Source organism: Acomys russatus, chromosome 29 (genome assembly GCF_903995435.1).
Source record: "Acomys russatus chromosome 29, mAcoRus1.1, whole genome shotgun sequence".
NCBI classification, from domain to species: domain Eukaryota; kingdom Metazoa; phylum Chordata; class Mammalia; order Rodentia; family Muridae; genus Acomys; species Acomys russatus.
This window is the reverse complement of record NC_067165.1, coordinates 28,438,527-28,457,434: the sequence shown is the minus strand read 5'-3', so window position 1 is coordinate 28,457,434 and position 18,908 is coordinate 28,438,527. Positions and strand designations below refer to the sequence as shown.

General features: G+C 53.4%; 1 protein-coding gene across 1 annotated transcript; it reads left to right on the top strand.

Annotated features, from left to right (window-relative positions):
• Positions 1-486: 486 nt before the first annotated feature.
• Extl1 (exostosin like glycosyltransferase 1) lies at positions 487-17,021 on the top strand. The gene is made up of 11 exons (XM_051172028.1): positions 487-2,047; positions 8,691-8,781; positions 8,980-9,087; positions 10,635-10,754; positions 11,284-11,416; positions 11,606-11,712; positions 13,478-13,575; positions 14,514-14,592; positions 15,086-15,246; positions 16,514-16,682; positions 16,828-17,021. Exons 1-11 carry the CDS (start codon positions 1,284-1,286, stop codon positions 17,008-17,010), a joined length of 2,013 nt encoding a protein of 670 aa, XP_051027985.1. The 5' UTR covers positions 487-1,283; the 3' UTR covers positions 17,011-17,021.
• Positions 17,022-18,908: the final 1,887 nt, after the last annotated feature.

The following is an 18,908-nucleotide window of genomic DNA, read 5'->3' as shown; positions in this document are numbered from 1 at the left end:
ACTTGCTGGCATAAATAAAACCCTGGGTTCTAATCCCAGTATCATGAAATATTTTTTAAACATGTAATAATGATGATGATGATGATAATAATAATAATAATAATAATGATAATAGAAAAGAACAGATAATTGCCTACTTTGGATCACTGGTAAAGAACTTGGAGAGAAACAGCCTGTCAGTGCCTGGCCACTAGTTGAGGTGTGATGCTCTCCTGGCCCTTATTAGTCTTCCAGAGCCAGGCGTAAAGACACATAGCTGGAATCCGAGCACTCGGAGGGGAAGTGGGCATCGTCTGGAACTCAAGGTCCTTGGTTGCAAGGTGAGTTTGAAACCCCGGCTCAAAACAAAAAAAGGAACGAAACAGTATCCTAGTAGGGGAGATTGCAAGGGGTTAACAGGAGACCCCGCCTCCTAGCCGGGAGCCACTCAGGGCTTGCGGGGGCGGAGCCAGGCTGCTGCTAGCAAAGAGATCTGGACCCACCAGATGCCTGCCGGAGTGGGACCTGGAGCTGCCGGCAACGCTTGGAGGGCAGGAGCAGAACTCAGAGCGTAGGTCTTGTCCTCTGCCCTTCGACAGCTCCCAGCCGGAGGGTGCCGGGCAGCTGCCCGGGTTAGGGGCCATAGCAGAGGGAAGAAGACCAGCACCCCAAATCCTTTTATCCCGGGGGCAGCCAGCATGGGCTGTACCCAGGCTCTAACTTCAGCTGCCTCTGGTGGCCCACATGGGCACAAAGTCTATTTTTAGCTTTGACACAGAAGGCCAGCCACCAAGCACAGGGGTGGCCAGGGTTTTTCAAGGGCTGTTGGGGCAGAAGGGAGGAGTGGGAGAAACCAGTCCAGTTTCCTTCCACATCCCCCTTGGCCACCCTCAGTCACCCACCCCCATGAACTCAAACTAGTTCTCCAGGGTCTGGCAGACAGCCTGCCTCTGGGTCAAGGGCAAGGTCAAGGGGTGCAGCCCTGAGCGCAGATGGACGTGGTCTTGTGGTCCGGACAAGGGTTGCATCAGCACATGTCGTGGCCCAGGGCAGAGGGCCCTGATGAGAGAGAGGGCAAAGGCTGGCTAGGTTGTAGGAAGGCAGAGAGAACAGGGCAAGTTCAGAAAGCCAGAGCCTCCCTGGGCCTCCCACGAGGGGTCAGTCCCACAGGTGGCCAATGATAACGCCAGCTGGTCGAACTTAGGCAGGGAGCCTGCTTCCGATGGGCCACAGTCTCCCCATTGGCACTCACTTGCTACGCTGAAGTTCCTAACTTCCATTTAGCTCTGGATGTGGGCAGCCACATGCCGCTGTGGAGAAGAAAGTACTTCTGGCTGGCACTGTCAGCCTTCTGGCTCCTCCTCATCGTCCTGGGAGTCTTTCCTCTTCGCCTGGCAGTGCCACCCAGTCCTCTACCAGGGCGCTCCCAAGGCTGGCCCCGCTGGCTGGATGCTGCCTTCCTACAGAGCTTCTCCCAGTCTGAGACGCACCCAGAAGATGTCCCACAGCTTCCTCGTGCCCCCCGGGGGAGCAGCTGCACCTGGGGAACCTGCTTTGACATCTCCAAATGCAAGGGAAATGTCCTGAAGATCTTTGTGCACTCCCTGGCTGGTCCGACCACTGAGGCTCATCGAAGGATCCTGGACTCCTTGGAAGGCTCCGGTTACTATGCACCCAGTCCAACAGAGGCTTGCCTCTTCCTCCTCCTCCCCAGCCAGGACCGTAGAGGAGCTTGCGGGCCTCTGCCTCCGAACTGGAACGGAGGCCGGAACCATCTGGTCCTCAGTCTCTACCCAGCCCCCTGCACCAGGCTGGGGCAAGCGATGGTGGCCGAAGCCAGCCCCTCCTCTGACATCTTCCGATCAGGCTTTGATGTAGCGCTTCCAGGTCTCCCTGAAGCTCACCCACTGCAAGGTGGGGCTCCTGGGCAGCTGCAGCAGTTTAGTCCCCAGCCTGGGGCCACCTTACTGGCAGTAGCAGAGGAAAGGGGCAGGTGGCGCACCACAGGCACCCAAGCCTCAGCCTGCCTCTGGGACAGGCACTGTGAGCAAGACCCTGGACCCCATCAGTAAGTAAACCTACCCTGGGGGAGCTGCTGAGGGGGAGGGGGGCCGCGATAGGAAAAGTCGGGTCAGTTGTAGTAGGAGACAGGGTTAAGATAGCCAAATGGACTTCCCCCAAAGTGGGATAGTATGTCTCCAAGGGTGTGAGAGGCAGATTTTTGGAATTCTCCCTTGTGGATCTTAGAAACATAACATGGCTCCCCCTCCCCCATTCCTGATACCGTTGTCCCTCCTACACTAACGTTTTATGTAACAGACATATGTATATCACTCACTTGGTGTAAGCACTCCCATAAGCGGGGGGGGGGGGGGGGGGGAGGTGTGGGTGAGCCATAACGTGTTTGCCTAAAGACAGGAGTTCAAACCCCACCCCCACCCCACGTAACAGCCCAGTGTTGAGGAGGTAGAGCTCCTGGCCAACCAGCTTAGCCGAATGGGTGAGTTTCAGGTAGAGAGATAGCTGGGTGGGCAAGGGTGCGCTTGCCACCAAGCCTGAGGTCTTGAGTTCTGTACCCTGAGCCCACAAATTAGAGAGCAATTATCTTCTGACATCCATATATGCTCCAAGGCACATGGGCACCCACATGAATAGACACATGTAAAAAATAAAATAAGCCAGGCGGTGGTGGCGCACACCTTTAGTCCTGGCACTTGGGAAGCAGAGGCAGGAGGATCTCTGTGAGTTCCAGGCTAGCCTGGTATACAGAGTGAGTTCCAGGACAGCTAGAGCTGCTAAACAGAGAAACCCTGTCTTGAAAAACTAAAAATAAGCCGGGCGTGGTGGCGCACGCCTTTAATCCCAGCACTCGGGAGGCAGAGGCAGGTGGATCTCTGTGAGTTCAAGGCCAGCCTGGTCTACAAATGGAATCCAGGACAGTCAGGGCTATACAGAGAAACCCTGTCTCAAAAAAAAAAAAAAAAAAAAAAAAAAAAAAAAATCAAAGTAAATAAAAATAAAGTGGGGAGTGACTAAAAAGATACTCACCCTCAATCTCTGGCCTCCACACGTATATGTACACACACACACACACACACACACACACACACACACACACACTATTATGTATAATAAAATAATTCTGTTATCACTAAATTGTCTCTATTCTAAAGAGGATAGAGGTTAGAGAACTGTCCGCTCCAAAGGCTTCCGTGTGTCAAACAAGACTTAGGATCAGTCCTGTCAAAGGCCCCTGGGGAGCCACAGAGACTGGTAACTGGTCCCAGCTGGAATCTGTTCTCGTGTCCAATTTTGGAGATTAATCTCTCAAGGAAATAACAGCCTTTGGTTTTAGAAATATTACTTAGGTCAGATGTAAGGAACTTCCTCCCAGTGAGAACCCCTGCACAGACCCGGGGATGGAGAGCTTCCACGTACAGTAGAGACTTCCCTCCACCTGGGCAGAGCCCACTTCAGGGGATAGAGTGGTCAGCCCTCCTTCTAAGGTTACCCAGGCTGTGGGGCCCAGGGCTTGCTCTCCACCTCCCACGGGGTTTACAGTCCCTCTGGTGCCCCTTCTGCCTCCTCCGGTGTTCTCTCTCCCTATCCCTCAGCAGGGCTATTCTGAGCTCAGCTTCCCTCAGGACTCCCTCCCCTGGCCAAGCTCCAGTTCTGCCTGTGCTTGAGGCTCTGGGGCTCTGAAGGGAAAGGAATCCTTACCCTTCTGAAGGCACTTGGGAGACCTCCCAGGAGCCTGCCCTGGCTTTCCCATGCCAGCCCCTTCTGGAGACTCTTCAGATCCAGAACCTGACAGGAACTCTCCTTTGGCTCCAGGGTCACCAAGCCCTCCCTTTTCCCACTGTGCTTGGTCTTGGAAGTCCCTCTTTGGGCTAACTTTAGTTTTGGGGTTTTGTTTTGTTTTTTGTCTGTCTGTCTGTTTGTTTGCTTGTTTGGTTTGTTGTTGTTGTTGTTGTTGTTGGTTTTTTGGTTTTTCGAGTCAGTCTCTCTGTATAGCCTTGGCTGTCCTGGAACTCACTCTGTAGACCAAGCTGGCCTTGAACTCAGAGATCCACCTGCATCTTTCTTTTTCTTTTTTGTTTCTTTTTTTGTTTTGTTTTGTTGGGACAGAGTTTATCTGTGTAGCCTTGGCTGTCCTGGACCCACTTTGTAGATCAGGCTGCCTCTGCCTCTGGGATTAAAGGCGGCCCCCCAACCACCCCCCCACCCCCGCTCAGTGTTATTTTTCTTTTCATTTTGCCCTGGCCTACCCTGGAAGGCTCAGATCTCAGGGTAGACTCTGCTGGCCTTGAGCTTGCAGTAAGCCTCCGGCCTTTGCCTCCTGAGTGTGGGGCAGGGGTTACAGCTGTGTGCCACTCCTGCTCTGGACAGCATTTCCCATGATGGCTTTGTTTCCTAGGCAGGCTTTCAGTGTTCTCAGTTTCTGAGAAATACCTGGCAGCTGCCTAGGCCAGACAGAGTGAGAGAGGAAGGCCAGCCCCAGAAGACAGCCTGAATAGACAGCCACTGGCCAGAGAAAGAGGCACCTCAGTCCCTGTCACCAGCACATATTCCCTGGCTGGCAGGCAGGTGATGGTGGTGGAGGCTGTCCAGGGGGACTGTGCTGTACCACCTTCCTCCATTAACGCATCCTCCCAGCATCCTCCACGGGAGACAGCCGTCCTCAGCTCAGGGCACAGGGAGTTCTTGAGGGGTGGATTTTAGGGACTCTTTGCTCCCCAGGACCCCTTGCTTTTCTGATCAAGCTCTTAGGAGTTGCAATGGGGTTGGGATTCAAAACTGTTCCTCTGGCTCTGGTGTTTTTCCACATTGGTTGAATGACCTCCTGTTGCATTGGAATAAGGGTCTACCCACTGAAATTGTAATTTCTTTATTTTTATGAATAGGTGATTCATTCACAGGATGAAGAATTTCAGTGGTACAAAGGAGTACACACTCAAAAGTTCCCCTCCCACCTGGCTCGACCACACAGGTTTCCTTCCTTCCTTCCTTTGAGCACTGGTTCCAGCTTCTTGGGTGTCTTTTTCTTCTGGGGAGCTCTGTACACCCAGGGTATATATGTAGGTACTCCCACATGCCTCTTCTTCTGTTGGTTGATTATCCAGATTTTCAGAGACAGGGTCTCTTATGGCCCAGGCTGGCTTTTAAATCACTGGGTGAATGAAAATGACTTTGAACTCATTTTTTTTTTTTTTTTTTTTTTTTTGGTTTTTTGAGACAGGGTTTCTATGTGTAGCCTTGGCTGTCTTAAACTCGCTTTGTAGACCAGGCTGGCCTCGAACTCACAACGATCCACCTGCCTCTGCCTCCCAAGTGCTGGGATTAAAGGCATGTGCCACCACTGCCCCGCCGAGGCAAGCCCACTTGTAATCTCAAAGTGAAGTACATGGAGATGGGATCTTTTGAGGAAGCTGGCCGGTTAGACTAGGTGAACTGGCGAGCTCCGGGTTCAAGTGAGATACCCTGCTGCATTGTATGAGGTAGAGAACAGTTGAGAAGGACAGCCATCAACGTTGGCCTCCACATGCATGTGAACTAGCATGCTCTCTGCACACCACAGGCATGCACAACATTTCTGAAATGAAGGGGCCAGACATGGTGGCTCACACCTGTCAGTCATCACATGGTGGCTCACACCTGTCAGTCATCACATAGTGGCTCACACCTGTCATCACATGGTGGCTCACACCTGTCATCACATGGTGGCTCACACCTGTCAGTCATCACATGGTGGCTCACACCTGTCAGTCATCACATGGGGGCTCACACCTGTCAGTCATCACATGGGGGCTCACACCTGTCAGTCATCACATGGGGGCTCACACCTGTCATCTCAGTACTTGGGTGGTGGAGAGGTGAGTTCAAAGGATCAAGAGTTCAAAGTTAGGCTTGTTTTGAAAAACAAAAACAAAAAATTGTTTATTTATTGTTTCTTTGTATGTGCATGCATGCATGCATGTGTGTGATACTTTAAGAGACCAGAAGAGGGCATTGGCTCTCCTGAAACTGGAGTTACGGATGTATGTGAGCTGCCATGCGGGTGCTGGTAACCGAAACTGGATCCTCTGCAAGAGCAGGAAGTGCCCCTAACTGCTGAGCCAGCTCTCCAGCCTGAAACTGAGGTCTCTTGTGCAGCAAATGTTTGACGCGCTGAGCCATATTCCCATCCTCCTTCCCCACTAAAAATTGTAGTTTTGTGTTGGCTGTTGTAGAACCCGATTTGTAGACCAGGTTGGTCTCAAACTCGCAGAGATCTGTGTGCCTCTGCCTCCCCAAGCGCTGAGATTACAGGCGTGCGACACCACACTTAGCTGATCTCTCCCATTTTTAATGTAAATCAAGTGGATGTTTCCATGTCCCTACCCTCACCCTTTGGATGATCTGGAGAGCCCGGGGACACTTGGACAACACATGAAAGTAGCTTCAAAAGAAAAAGTGTGAATGTTTAGGCAAAAGAAAACGTTTTGATATAACTGTTTTTATTTCAACACAGTAGTTAAATGTAATGTTTAGTATTTTAAGTGTAATATTTTCAACCCAGAGCAGGAGCTATTGCAAAGGCTGAAAATGCCTGGCACCCATGGAAGTCACATTGTAGCCCTGCCATGTCCGGGCCCTGGTGAAGCCTATGGCTGTGGGCAGAGCCATACACAAGCCGGGCACGGGCACCTTTAATTCCAGCGCTCAGGAAGCAGAGGCAGGTGGATCACTGTGAGTTTGAGGCCAGCCTGGTCTACAAAGTGAGTCCAGGAAACCAAGGGCTACACAGAGAGACCCTGTCTCAAAAAAAAAAAAAAAAAGTTGAACATCTCATACGGCTATACCGCTGATGCTTTCCCGCCCATTCAACCTCTGCACACTCACCTCTACATTCACCCTGTACACTCACCCCTGCACACGGGGAGTGCACCATCTCCCAGTGGCCTCTGCTCACAACCCCCCAGCACCCTCCACCCCTGCGCTCACTTACCTCAGTCCTATCAAGGAGGCGCACACATCCGTGGTACACTGTTAAGCAGTAGGAGGCTTTAGAGCCTGCTCTATTTCAAAGTTAAGTATGACTTTGTGTCTCAGTTTCCTCACCTGTCAGACGGAATAATATAGCAGTGATTTTCACCTCAGAGAGCCGCTGTGAAAATGATCTTCATACGCGGAAAGCTTTAGGCGTGGTGTTTGGCTGGGATATCAAGGAGGGCTTCCTGGAGAAGTTGACACAGAGCCAGGTCTCGGCTGCAAAGTAGAAGGAATTTCCCGAGTCCGTGAGGCAGAGGGCACCAGTATGAGGGGAGAGGGCATGCAGGGGTGAGATGGAGGAGAGCTAAAAGCCAAGGGGTACAGTCTGTGCAGTGGGCCCTTTTTTTCTCTGGGGGCTCCCGGGAGACTTCACCTAGTCCCTTACAGCTTCTGCCTGGCCAGTGCTGTGGCTGTTAATGTGATGGAGGAGGACAGTGGTGAAGTTTCTTTTGTGGTTCCTTCCAGGGGCTCTTGGTGCACCCCTGAACATACGTATCCCTCATGAAGGCTCAAATAACTGGGGACTGGAATTGGTACATCTTAGTTCTAACCAAGTCCTTCTCCCTGAGACTCAGTTTCCCCAACTGTTCAGAGGCACCATCTGGTACTCCCAGATCTGTCTGCTGGAGGTCTGGCCCAGAGCCCTGAGCAGCTGAGGTGGCTCTTTCATGTGCCTCACTGAGCATCGTGGCATCCACGGGTGGGTCCCCTCTGGTCCTTTCTTTCCCAGCTGGCAGTCCCAGAGGGGTAGATCTGAGGGGGCTGTGGCTCTGGGCCCTCCCTCACAGGTTCACTGGCACAACCTGATCGTGGCCCTGGAGCTGGGGGGCGGGGAGGAGGTGGAACAGAGGAGGCCTGTCCTCCAAGACAGGGCTGTACGCAAGAGCTTCCTGTGCGGTTCCAGGCTGGAGGCCCAGCCCACCTCCACACAGAAAAGCCTTTCATGGCTAGACTACCAGTGCGGGAGTGCTGAGTGTGGGGGTCACTCAGGTGGTGGGGGGAGGGCTGGACATGAGGGTCACTCGGGAGGGGGAAGGCTGGATGTGAGGATCACTTAGGTAGGAGAGGGCTGGACATGGGGGTCACTCAGGTGAAGGGGGGCTGGATGTAGACACTGGGAGGGAGGGCTGGATGTGGACACTGGGGGGAGGGCTGGATGTGAGGGTCACTCAGGTGGGGGAGGGCTGGACATGGGAGTCACTCAGGTGGGGGGAGGACTGGATGTGGGGGTCACTCAGGTTAGGGAGAGGGCTGGATGTGAGGGTCACTCAGGTGAGGGGGAGGGCTGGATGTGAGGGTCACTCAGGTGAGGGATGCCTGGGCCCAAGTGAATGTGGAAGGAAGGATATCAGACCCAAGTACCCTCCCCCTCCCCATTTTGCAGATAAGAGAACTGAGGTACAAAAGAAAATGGCTGCTAAGGTCCCCAAGGGCAGAGAGGAGCCAGCACACAGGGGTTCTGAATCCCCATGGAGCAGTGAGGAGAGGGGAGGCCAGGTCTCTGCGCTTGGCTACACTGCCATCACTGTATGGCGGTGTCTAAAGACACAGTGGGAGTCAACATCTTGTTACTGTGGGAATGTCACTGCATGGTGCTTGGGCCACTCTAGGGTTGCCTAGCACAGTGAGGGGCAGCTGTCTCAGGCTCCTGTGTCCAGGACCTTCCTGTACCTCCTCAGGACCGACCCAGGAGAAACCCTGCCCAATGCCACCTTCTGCCTCATCCCTGGCCACCGTTCTGCCACCTCCTGCTTCCTCCAAGCCCTTCAGGTAACCCCAACCTAAGGATCCCCAAACTCTGTGCCTCCGCCCTCTAGCTAGCTGGAATGCACATAGCAAGAGAGTTCCTTGTCGTCCCCCCACAAAAACATTCTATCCTCTTTGTCCTTTCCCCTAACCTTGGTCTGGGGTGGTGGTGAGTGTGTGCAGGGAAGGGCTGGGCTCCCCAATGACTGCCCTGCCCCCCAGGCCGGCTGTATCCCTGTGCTCCTCAGCCCCCGCTGGGAGCTGCCTTTCTCTGAAGTCATCGACTGGACCAAGGCAGCCATCATTGCTGATGAGAGGCTCCCACTGCAGGTAGCTCAGGGTCTATCGCATGGTGGGGGAGGGGGCATGCCGGGGAGGGACCCCAGGAACTAGGCACCCCTTCTAGGAGTCATTCCCATACCCATTGCATGCCTCTGGGGAGCTCACAGACGTAGATGACGGTGGAGCCTCTGGAGGGTGCTGAGAGCAAGTTCTGAACCATGGTCAGCCTCAGTTTTCCCATCTCTGTAATGGGATAAGTTAGATCAGGTGACTTCTACTGAAAGGAAATGAGTCTCTTCCATCTGATGAAACTAAAGTTGCCCGGGTCCAAAGATTATATGTGAAGTGCTGTGAGAAGTACGGGGAGTTGGGTGGCAGTTACACATGTACTCCCAACTCTAGGGCGTGTGAGGCAGAGAGATCAGGAACTCAAGGCCATCTTCAACTACACAGCAAGTTCCAGGGCAGCCTGGGATAGTCTCAAAATAGACAGACACAGGAACAAGCACACAGGCACTCGCGCACAGGTCCGTCACACACGGGTCTCACACACACACACACACACACACACACACACACACACACTGCTGCCGTTTATTCATTGAGTCTCCACATGGCCTAAGCACTAGAGGGACATTTTCTATTTGAGTCATTACTACCACATAGGAGGGAGCTGTTCAGTGCACCCATTCCACGGGTGGGGAAACTGAGGCTGGAGGCTTTGCAGCAGCTGCTGTCTCCCCCTCTTCACTTTGGTGTTTTGGATAGGGTCTCAGGTAGCCCATGCAGACCTCAAATTCCCTATGTGGCCTAAAATAGCTTGAACTTTGACCCTCCTGCCTCCAGCTCCTGCATGCTGGGATTTACAGGCGTCAATGGTGACATTTCATATGGTGCTGGGGATCAAATCCATGCCGTGTTGTGTAGGCACTTCAACAACTGGGCCACATCCCCAGCCACTCCTACCTTCTCCCCCCACCCCTCGAGGCAAGGTTTCTCTGTGTAGCCTTGGCCGTCCTGGACTCATTTTGTAGACCAGGCTGGCCTCGAACTCACATAGATCTGCCTGCCTCTGCCTCTTGAGTGCTGGGATTAAAGGTGTGCACCACTGCAACTGGCTCCTTTTTTTTTTTTTTTTTTAAAGACAAGGTCTCAGCCGGGTGTGGTGGTGCGCGCCTGTAATCCCAGCACTCAAGGTGGAGGCAAGCAGATCGCTTATGAGTTCGAGGCCAGCCTGGTCTACAAAGGGAGTCCAGGACAGCCAAGGACTACACAAAGAAACCCTGTCTCGGGGGAAAAAAAACCCAAAAGGAAAAAAAAAAAAAAAAAGGACAAGGGTCTCTTCCTTATGTAGCCCAGGCTGGCCCTGAACTCAAGATGCTCTGCTCTCAGCCTTCTGGGTGCCAGCATTTATAAGCATGTGCCACCTAGCATACTGTCACTTAAAGCCAGCTCTGTGTGAGCCTGAACACAGGATACAGATCACTAGACACCCCAGTTGTCAGAGCTCTGGGACCAGCCTTCTCCTTCCTGGGGGTCGGTCAGTCAGGAGGCTGGACCCCAGGTCCCCATTCCTTCCCCCTCTCTGCCTCCAGGTCCTCGCTGCCCTCCGTGAAATGCTCCCTTCGCGGGTTCTCGCTCTGCGCCAGCAGACCCAGTTTCTGTGGACCGCTTACTTCTCCTCAGTGGAAAAAGTCATCCGTACCACCCTAGAGGTGAAGGGGACTCATCTGCAGCTCCCCCACCCCCCCCCCCCCCCGCTCCCCTCCAGCCTTCTCCCCCTCCCTCCTTCCTGGGTTGTGGTTTCTCCCTTTGTGCTTCTGGGAAGAATCAAGTCTGTGGCTGTGTGATCTTGGGCATACGTTTTTGTTTTTTGTTTTTTCCTCCAATTTTGAGCTCTCCCTTGACTGAGGGGACCACTGTGGCCGCGCAGTCGCTGGTTCTGCGTTCCGACAAAGCCTGGCTCTTTCACAATTTTGAGTCCTGAGCGAATGGCATGACCCCCACAGTTGTGTCCCTGGGAGTGAGGAAAAGAGGGAAAGCCATGGGCCTGTCACCATCTATCACCTGTACGTTCCCACCAGAGTCGCCTCCTCTGCCTTCCCGCTACTCAGAAACCTGAAGGGAGAGGTATAGGGCTAAGTGCCTCCGCCCACATCCGCTCTCCTCAGCCCCGCCCCAGCCTGCAGGTCTGTACTCTATACACTAGCCACGCCCCCTACAAGTCGCCTCGTCTTTCTACAGATCATTCAGGACCGGATCTGGGGTGCATCAGCTCGCCCCTCACCGATGTGGAACAGCCCCCCGGGGGCACTCCTGGCTCTGCCTACTTTTTCCAGGAGCCTGCAAGACTTCCCCTTTTATCACCTGCAACAGGGTACGTCCATCCTGGAGGTCGGACAACTTGGGGTGACCTCAGCTCTCCCCAGGTTTGCTCCAGTTTCATCCGTAGACACTCTCTCACACTCCAACATGGCTTCTGGTTCTCTGGGGTTCCCCCAACTCAGGTCATTCTCCAACCGGGCTCCACCTTCTCCCTCCTAACACCTGTGTCTCCTCCCTCCAGGCTCCAAGCCCGAGAGCCATTTCAGCGCCCTGATCTGGGTGGAGGCCTCTGGAGAGCCCTTGCTGAAGCTCGTACAGGAGGTAGCAGGCTCCAGGCACTGTGCCCAGGTCTGGCCCCTGACCCCTGGAGTCCTGGGATCCAGGGTGGACGGAAGCAAAGAGCACAGAGCAAGGCCCTAGATGACCCACGGCACATCTGGGGGAAGGCACAGGGGGGCTTTTCCAAAGATTCTTGCAGACCTCGAGTCTCCGGCTTCTTGTTCAGTCTCCAAACTCCATCAGAATTGGTGAATGCCTGGGAGAGCTGGTGCTTCTTGGTGAGGCTGGAGAAAGAAGCATTCATTCATTCATTCATTCATTCTCTCACGCAATGGTCATTTTGAGGCCAGGCTGGAGCCTCAGTGCTGAGGACCAAGGAAAAAGCAGGAAAGAACCTCCCTCCCGGTGATTTTCTTTTCTTTCTTTCTTTCTTTTTTTTTTTTTTTTAAGGGTTTTTCAGACAGGGTTTCTCTGTGTAGCCTTGGCTGTCTTGGAACTCACAGTGATCTGCCTGCTTCTGTCTTCCAAATGCTGGGATTATGAGCAAACACAACTGCCCAGCCTCCCAAGATTCTTTTTTTTTTTTTTTTTAATTTAAAGATTTTATTTATTTATTATGTATACAGTGCTCTGCCTGCATGTACACCTGCAGGCCAGAAGAGGGCATCAGACCACATTTTAGATGGTTGTGAGCCACCATGTGGTTGCTGGGAATTGAACTCATGACATCTGGAAGACCAGTCAGTGCTCTTAACCACTGAGCCATCTCTCCAGCCCCCCACCCCCACCCCAAGATTCTTAATGTTAGCAGTTCCTAATACCAACGCAATCAAGTCTCATTTCCAGAGAAAACAGTTTGCTAGGTGTGGTCGCTCATGGCTGTAATTCTAACCCTTGAGCTGAGGCAGGAGGAGGTGGGCTAGCCTCAGGCCACACTGGGAGTGAGTGTAAGGGCAGCCAAGACTCCATAACAAGATCCTGTCTCAAAGGCCAGAAGACAAACAAAAACCCAACAGGGCTGGAGCAATAGCTCATGGGTTAGGAATAGGTGTTCTTTCATAGAACCCAGGTTCAGTCCCAGCACACACATGATGGCTCACAACTATCTGTGACACCAATTCCAGGGGATTTGGTACCTTTTCCAACCTCTGTGGGAGCCAGACAGGCGTGTGGGGGACAGACCGGCAAGCAAAAACATTCCTGCACATAACAGCGATAATAAATCAATCTAAATAACAACAGAATGCCACCAACCAATCCAGGTGGACTCTCGGAGGAAGGAAGGAAGCTGCTAGGCCAGGGCACAGAGGTCTGGGCTGAGCAGGAAATGACAAAGAAAAAGGAAAAAGCAAGTCTCAGAGGGAAGGTGGGGACTGCCACTAAAGTCAGAGCCCAGAGCTCCCCTGTAGTGGCATATGATTTAATCATTGTGAGTTCAAGGCCAGCCAAGTCACATTGTAAGTTCCAAGACAGACAGGGATACACGGTGAAACTCTGTCCCAAAAAAAAAAAAAAAAAGTCAGAACCCAGCCTAGGGCAACCACACTAAACATACTTTTGAGACAGTCTTATTATTTAGTCCTTGTTAGCCCTGAACCCAAAGCTCTGCCTCCAAAATGCTAGAATTACAGGCACGCAGCACCACCCATCTCAACCAGAACTCTAGCCTTCCATGTGACCAGAGGCAAGGCCAAAGGTGGCAGTGACAGTCCTGGTTCTCGCCCAGTCCCCACCTCCTGTGTGCGTACTCTCCGCGCTCCATCCGCCCTTGGTCGCCCCTGGTACTCGCCTTCTAATTTGATCCCAGACTTCAGACACATCCCTTTCTTCCTAGATCCTGATCCTCTGGAGCAGTGAGAGGCCACCGCCTGAGAGGTGGCCCGAGACAGCGGTACCCCTGACAGTCATTAAGGGGCACAGGAAGGTGAGTGAGTGGCAGGACTCCCACTGAGGACCAGGGAGCACAGACACAGGATGATTCGAGCCAACCTGGAGTTCCGAATGGGTCTGAAGGGATCCGACCATGGGTTCAAGCTGCCGGTCTAACAAGAATGATGCCTTTACACTAGAATGGGGCTCAGCGGTACGGGGTTGCCTGCTCTGTGCAGGGTCCGGGGTTCCCCTTCCGGTGGCTCGGAACAACCCTTCATTCCCTGGCCCTGGGAGGTACACTTAGAGTTCCTGTGATGTAGAGGGCAGGAGACTGATGGATAAGGGGGGTGGGGAGAAAGAGCAGAGGGGGCGGCTTGTTGGTCTAGGAAGGGTGGGAGCTAAGAGTCTGGGCAACAGGGCACCACGTGCGGGTTGTGTGGCTTCTAGGCAAGACTCTTTCACCCCTCCAAGTCTGGTTCTTTCAAATAATTGATCCAGGGTAAGAGTGATGTGATAATAGAGGGAAACCCAAGATGCCAAACTGAGGGGCCTTTAGATACACAGAGAAACCCTGTCTCCATAAACCAAAAAAAAAATTTTTTAAATAAAATTAAAAGCCAGGTGGTGGCGGCAGCAGCAGCAGCAGCAGCAGCGGCGGCGGCGGCAGCGTACGCCTTTAATCCCAGGAGGCAGAGGCAGGCGGATCGCTGTGAGTTCAAGGCCAGCCTGGTCTACAGAGAGAGTCCAGGATAGCCAGGACTCTGTTACACAGAGAAACCCTGCCTTGAAAAGCAAACAAAATAAAATTAAAATTAAAAAAATAAAGGGTCTTTAGAGCCAAAGGGGAAACTGCAATCTAGGCCTGTGGGCAGGCTTTTGTATTCCTGGCCCTCCCTTCTACACCCTATTTGAAGAACTCCTTGGGGTGAGGGGTGCTGAAGGGTGATTCTCACGGCTGATTCACCCTCAACTCCCTCTGCCCCACCACAGGTCAGCAGCCGATTCTTCCCACACAGCAACATCAGCACCAACGTCATCCTCAGCCTCGATGCACACAGCACTCTTTCTACCAGTGAGGTGAGGGCTGGGCCCAAGAGATGTCTAGTGTGGTGTGGACAGAGCCGGAGGGCACTTCAGCCACATCCGGCTCATATGCCCTGATCTCCAGCCCCTGCCAAACAGGAGTGTAACACAGAGGGGGCTCCTAGCTGGGCAAGTTCCCTTTGAGTGGCCCCAGAAACACTCATGTTAACCTTCTAGTAAAACTTGTGGTAGCACACGCCTTTAGTCCCAGCACTCGGGAGGCAGAGGCAGGTGGGTTGCTGAATTCGAGGACAGCCTTGTCTACACAGAGAAACCCTGTCTCGAAAAAACAAAAACCCCCCAAACCAAACCAACCAACCAACCAACCAACCAAACAAACAAAAAACCCAATTTCAAGCAATGGCTCTCATCCCTTGTCCCCTAAGCCCTGCCCCCATCAGCTAGCCAGGCTGGTCTCACCACCATAGGCAAGAAGGGTTTTGGGTCAGGAAATTCTTCCTCGAGGCTCACTGAAATCTCTCTGCAGGTGGATTTTGCCTTTGTGGTGTGGCAGAGTTTTCCTGAGCGGATCGTGGGCTTTCTGACATGGAGTCACTTCTGGGATGAGACCCGGGGTGGCTGGGGCTACAGTACTGAGATGGCCAATGAATTCTCCATGGTCCTCACCAAGGCTGCCTTCTACCACAGGTGCAAACAAGGAGAAAGGGCCAGAGGCTCCAGTGCTGACCTAGGAGAGGGTGGGTTCAAGGCCTGGATCAACCTGTTCCCAGTGATGTGATCTTGAGCAACCAGTCATATCCCCGCTTGTTTTTGTTTTCTGAAAGAGGGCGTCGTTGAGCCAGGCTGGGGACACAGGTCAGTCGGTAAGAGCGCTGGGAGAGCTTGTGCAAAGCCTCGGGTTCCATCCTCAAGACTGAACGTGCCAAAGGATGAATCTGCCCAAACTGGGTATGACGGCACACATCTGTACTCCCAGAAAGCAGTGTTCAAGGTCACACTCAGCTGGGTAGTGAGTTTGAGGTCAGCGGGGAATGTGAAACTATGACTCAGAGACAGCAAATGCGTGACCTTCCCACTTCGGTATTTGCTTATTTATTTATTTATTTATTTTGGAGACAGGGTTTCTCTGTGTAGTCTTGGCTGTCCGGTCTCCCTTTGTAGATTGCTGAGATTAAAGGCAATGCACCGCCAGGCCTGGTGCTCTCTCTCTCTCTCTCTCTCTCTCTCTCTCTATATATATATATATATATATATATATATATATATATATATATATATATATATATATATATATATATATATTGGTTTTTTGAGACAGGGTCTCTCTGTGTAGCCTGGCCTCGAACTCACAGCCATCCACCTGCCTCTGCATGCTGAGATCGCAAGTGTGTGCCACCACGCCCAGTTCCCACTTCAGTCTTGAGTGTTGAGATTACAGGTGCCCTTGCCCACCAGGCCTGGCTTCTGGAGGTCCCCTGAAAGAGAGCCTTTAATCGGCTTATGTCTTGTCCATGTACCATGGGCCATTTCCTAGATTCTTCCAGAGGCCCTGCATGGAGCACACAAAGTAGAGAATAACCCTGGTGTGCTGGCTGGACCCAGCTTGTACACGGCCTCCCTAAAGCTGGCCTTTTGGAGAGCCATGCTTGATGGCTTTGGAACCATCTAGTACTCCCCCTGCCACCAAGTCTGGGAGCCTAGAAAGTATACCCCAAGGAGGGACGGGGTGGGGGTGGGGTATACACCATTGTCCACCTCCTAAACCATGGGGCACTTGGGAGAGCCTGTCGTATTTAGGATGGGCTCCCTGTGAGAGGAGCTAGGGAGGGGGGTACAAGCCTTGGAAAACTGCTTGAGGTCTGGGGTTAAAGGAAGGAGGCTGCCTGCAGCCTCCCCCTCCACCCCCTCCTCGCCCCTCCCACCCCCTGCCTAAGATTTACCTTATACCCTACAGGTATTACCATACCCTCTTCACCCACTCCCTGCCTAAGGATCTGAGGGCTATAGCAGATGAGAGTCCCGCCTGTGTGGACGTCCTGATGAACTTCCTGGTAGCAACTGTCACCAAGCTGCCCCCTATCAAGGTGCCTTACAGCAGGCCGCGCCAGAGGGCTCCTCCACTGGTGAGGGGCTTCAGGAAACACGGGCTGGGGAAGGAAAAGAGGGCGAGTTTTCCCTCGCTGTCCTAATCCAGATCTTTCTTGCTGCGGCAGGGGTGAGGGCTCAGAAAAACAAGTCTCACGGATACTTTTCCTTCCCACCTCTTAGGCTGCTGGGGACCCAGGTCCTGGACCAGAGACTCAGCCCCCGGCTCAGGACTGCATCAACCGTGTGGCAGCAGGGTTCGGCCACATGCCTCTGGTTTCCTCTCGAGTGCGTCTGGACCCGGTGCTGTTTAAGGACCCGGTGTCTGTGCAACGCAAGAAGTACCGCAGTTTAGAGAAACCCTAGGCGAGGCGTTGCGCCTGTCTGCTGGACAGGACAAGAACCGGTCCAGACAGATCAAAGTCTCATCTCGGCTGGCCAATCACCACAGGAAGTCCAGAGAGGCTGGGCCTTCCCCTTGCTGCGGTCCGACTGCGTGCACAGGCTGATCCAGTTCCTTGAAATGCATTTCTCTGCCTGCTCCGTGCCCGACCCGCATGCCCACTCACCTCCTTGTGGTCTCCAAGCCCTCCCACGATTCTCGTTGAGTGGCCTTGATTGAGCACACCGCCCGGCCCCAGGACCGGCCTGGGAGCTCCGGAGGGTCTGGCAGGTGCATCGTAAATATTTGGCCAATGGCTAGCTACAAGAGCTAGCAGCTGGGTGCCAACGTGGTGAATCATGGGCAGAGAGTACACGAGACAAAACTCTGTCCTCTTACCCTGAAGTTCCGAGTCCACGAAGAAAACAGACTCTAGGGTTACCGGGTTCAATCAAGCGTGAACAAAGAGGCCAGGAATCAGGGATAAGCAGAGGGCTGGGTGTTGCGTGGTGCCAGCCGCACCGCAGTCTCTGGTCTCTGGGGTGACCAGCAGCACTGCACTACCAACATTGACCACTAGAGGTCAGCTGCTGCACCGCTCTCGCTCCGAAGGAATGAAGTTTGGTTTTGCTTTCTCGAATTGTTTGTTTGTTTGTTGTTTGTTTTTCAAGACAGGGTTTCTCTGTGTAGTCCTGGCATTCACTCTGCAGGTCAGGCTGGCCTCAAACTTAGAGATCCACCCGCCTCTGCCTCGCGAGTGCTGGGTTTAAAGGCGTGCGCCACCCTCTAATCTCCCCCCTTTCTTGAAAATATTTTGACAGGGGTGTTGGGGGGTGGGGATGAGGGGCGAAGCGGGCAGGTCTGACTCTGTAACCCAGTCTGGCCTGGAACTCGCAGCAGTCTTACTGCCTCAACTTCCCAAGTGTTAAGAGTTACAGACGTGAGCCACAATGCCAGACTCTGAATGAAGTTAAAGACTGTGGATAAGTGGGCAAACTGGGGAGAAGTGGCCTTGTGGTAAGAAGCCCCTAAACCGAAAAACGCCAGAGGAGTATGACAGAGCTCCACTTTGCCCTGCATGCACAGTTGGAGCTTGGGCTGGTTGTGAGGAGGGCTGTCCTCAGCGTCCTGTAGGTGAGAGTGGAGTAGGGGAGGGGACGGTGCTTTTCCTGAGTCTATCCACCTGGAACTGGAATTATCGCTTCCGAAATAAAGCATGTGTCCTTGCCCACCCAACGTTTGCACTATAAATACCCTTCCAGCAGCTGCACGGTGTGGCGGGGCGCTCAGGGTCAAGGGGGAGCAGAGTGTGGGGAGTGGAGTGACTTCAGAAGGTGGGGGTGGGGGTGTCTAAGCCAGGTCCAAGGTATCAGGTGTTTTCCTTCGTTGATGGCTTCAGCTGCTGTGGAAAGTCCCGAGACTAGGCGGCTGGCTGGAACAGGCTGTCCCCTGAGCCCGCCTACCCACTTTCTCCAGCTTCGATCCTGGCCCCTGTATGACTCAGGACCTTTCTGGAGCCTGTCACAACTGGGTGTGGAAAGCAGGCCTGTCTGTTGGAAGGCAGGAGCTGTCAGATGTTTGAGGTGCTGGGGATGGGGGGAGGACTGGAGATTAAAGTGTCGGGGCAGAGGGGTGGCCTGGCCCAAGGTCAAGAGCAGTTGAGGGTAAGGACTCACACAGCTGCAGTCTAGGCAGCCTGCCAAGGGTGGAGAGGGCACCCAGTGCCAGCGCCAGCCAGGGGACGGGAGGCACCTTTGCAGTGGTGGCTTGGACACCCAGGAGGATGGACTGACTGCCTTGGGCTGGCTGTTGGGAAGGCACTATTGGGTTCAGGGCTCACACTGTACTAATGTCCGTTCAGCTCAGGGCAGGTCTCAACCCT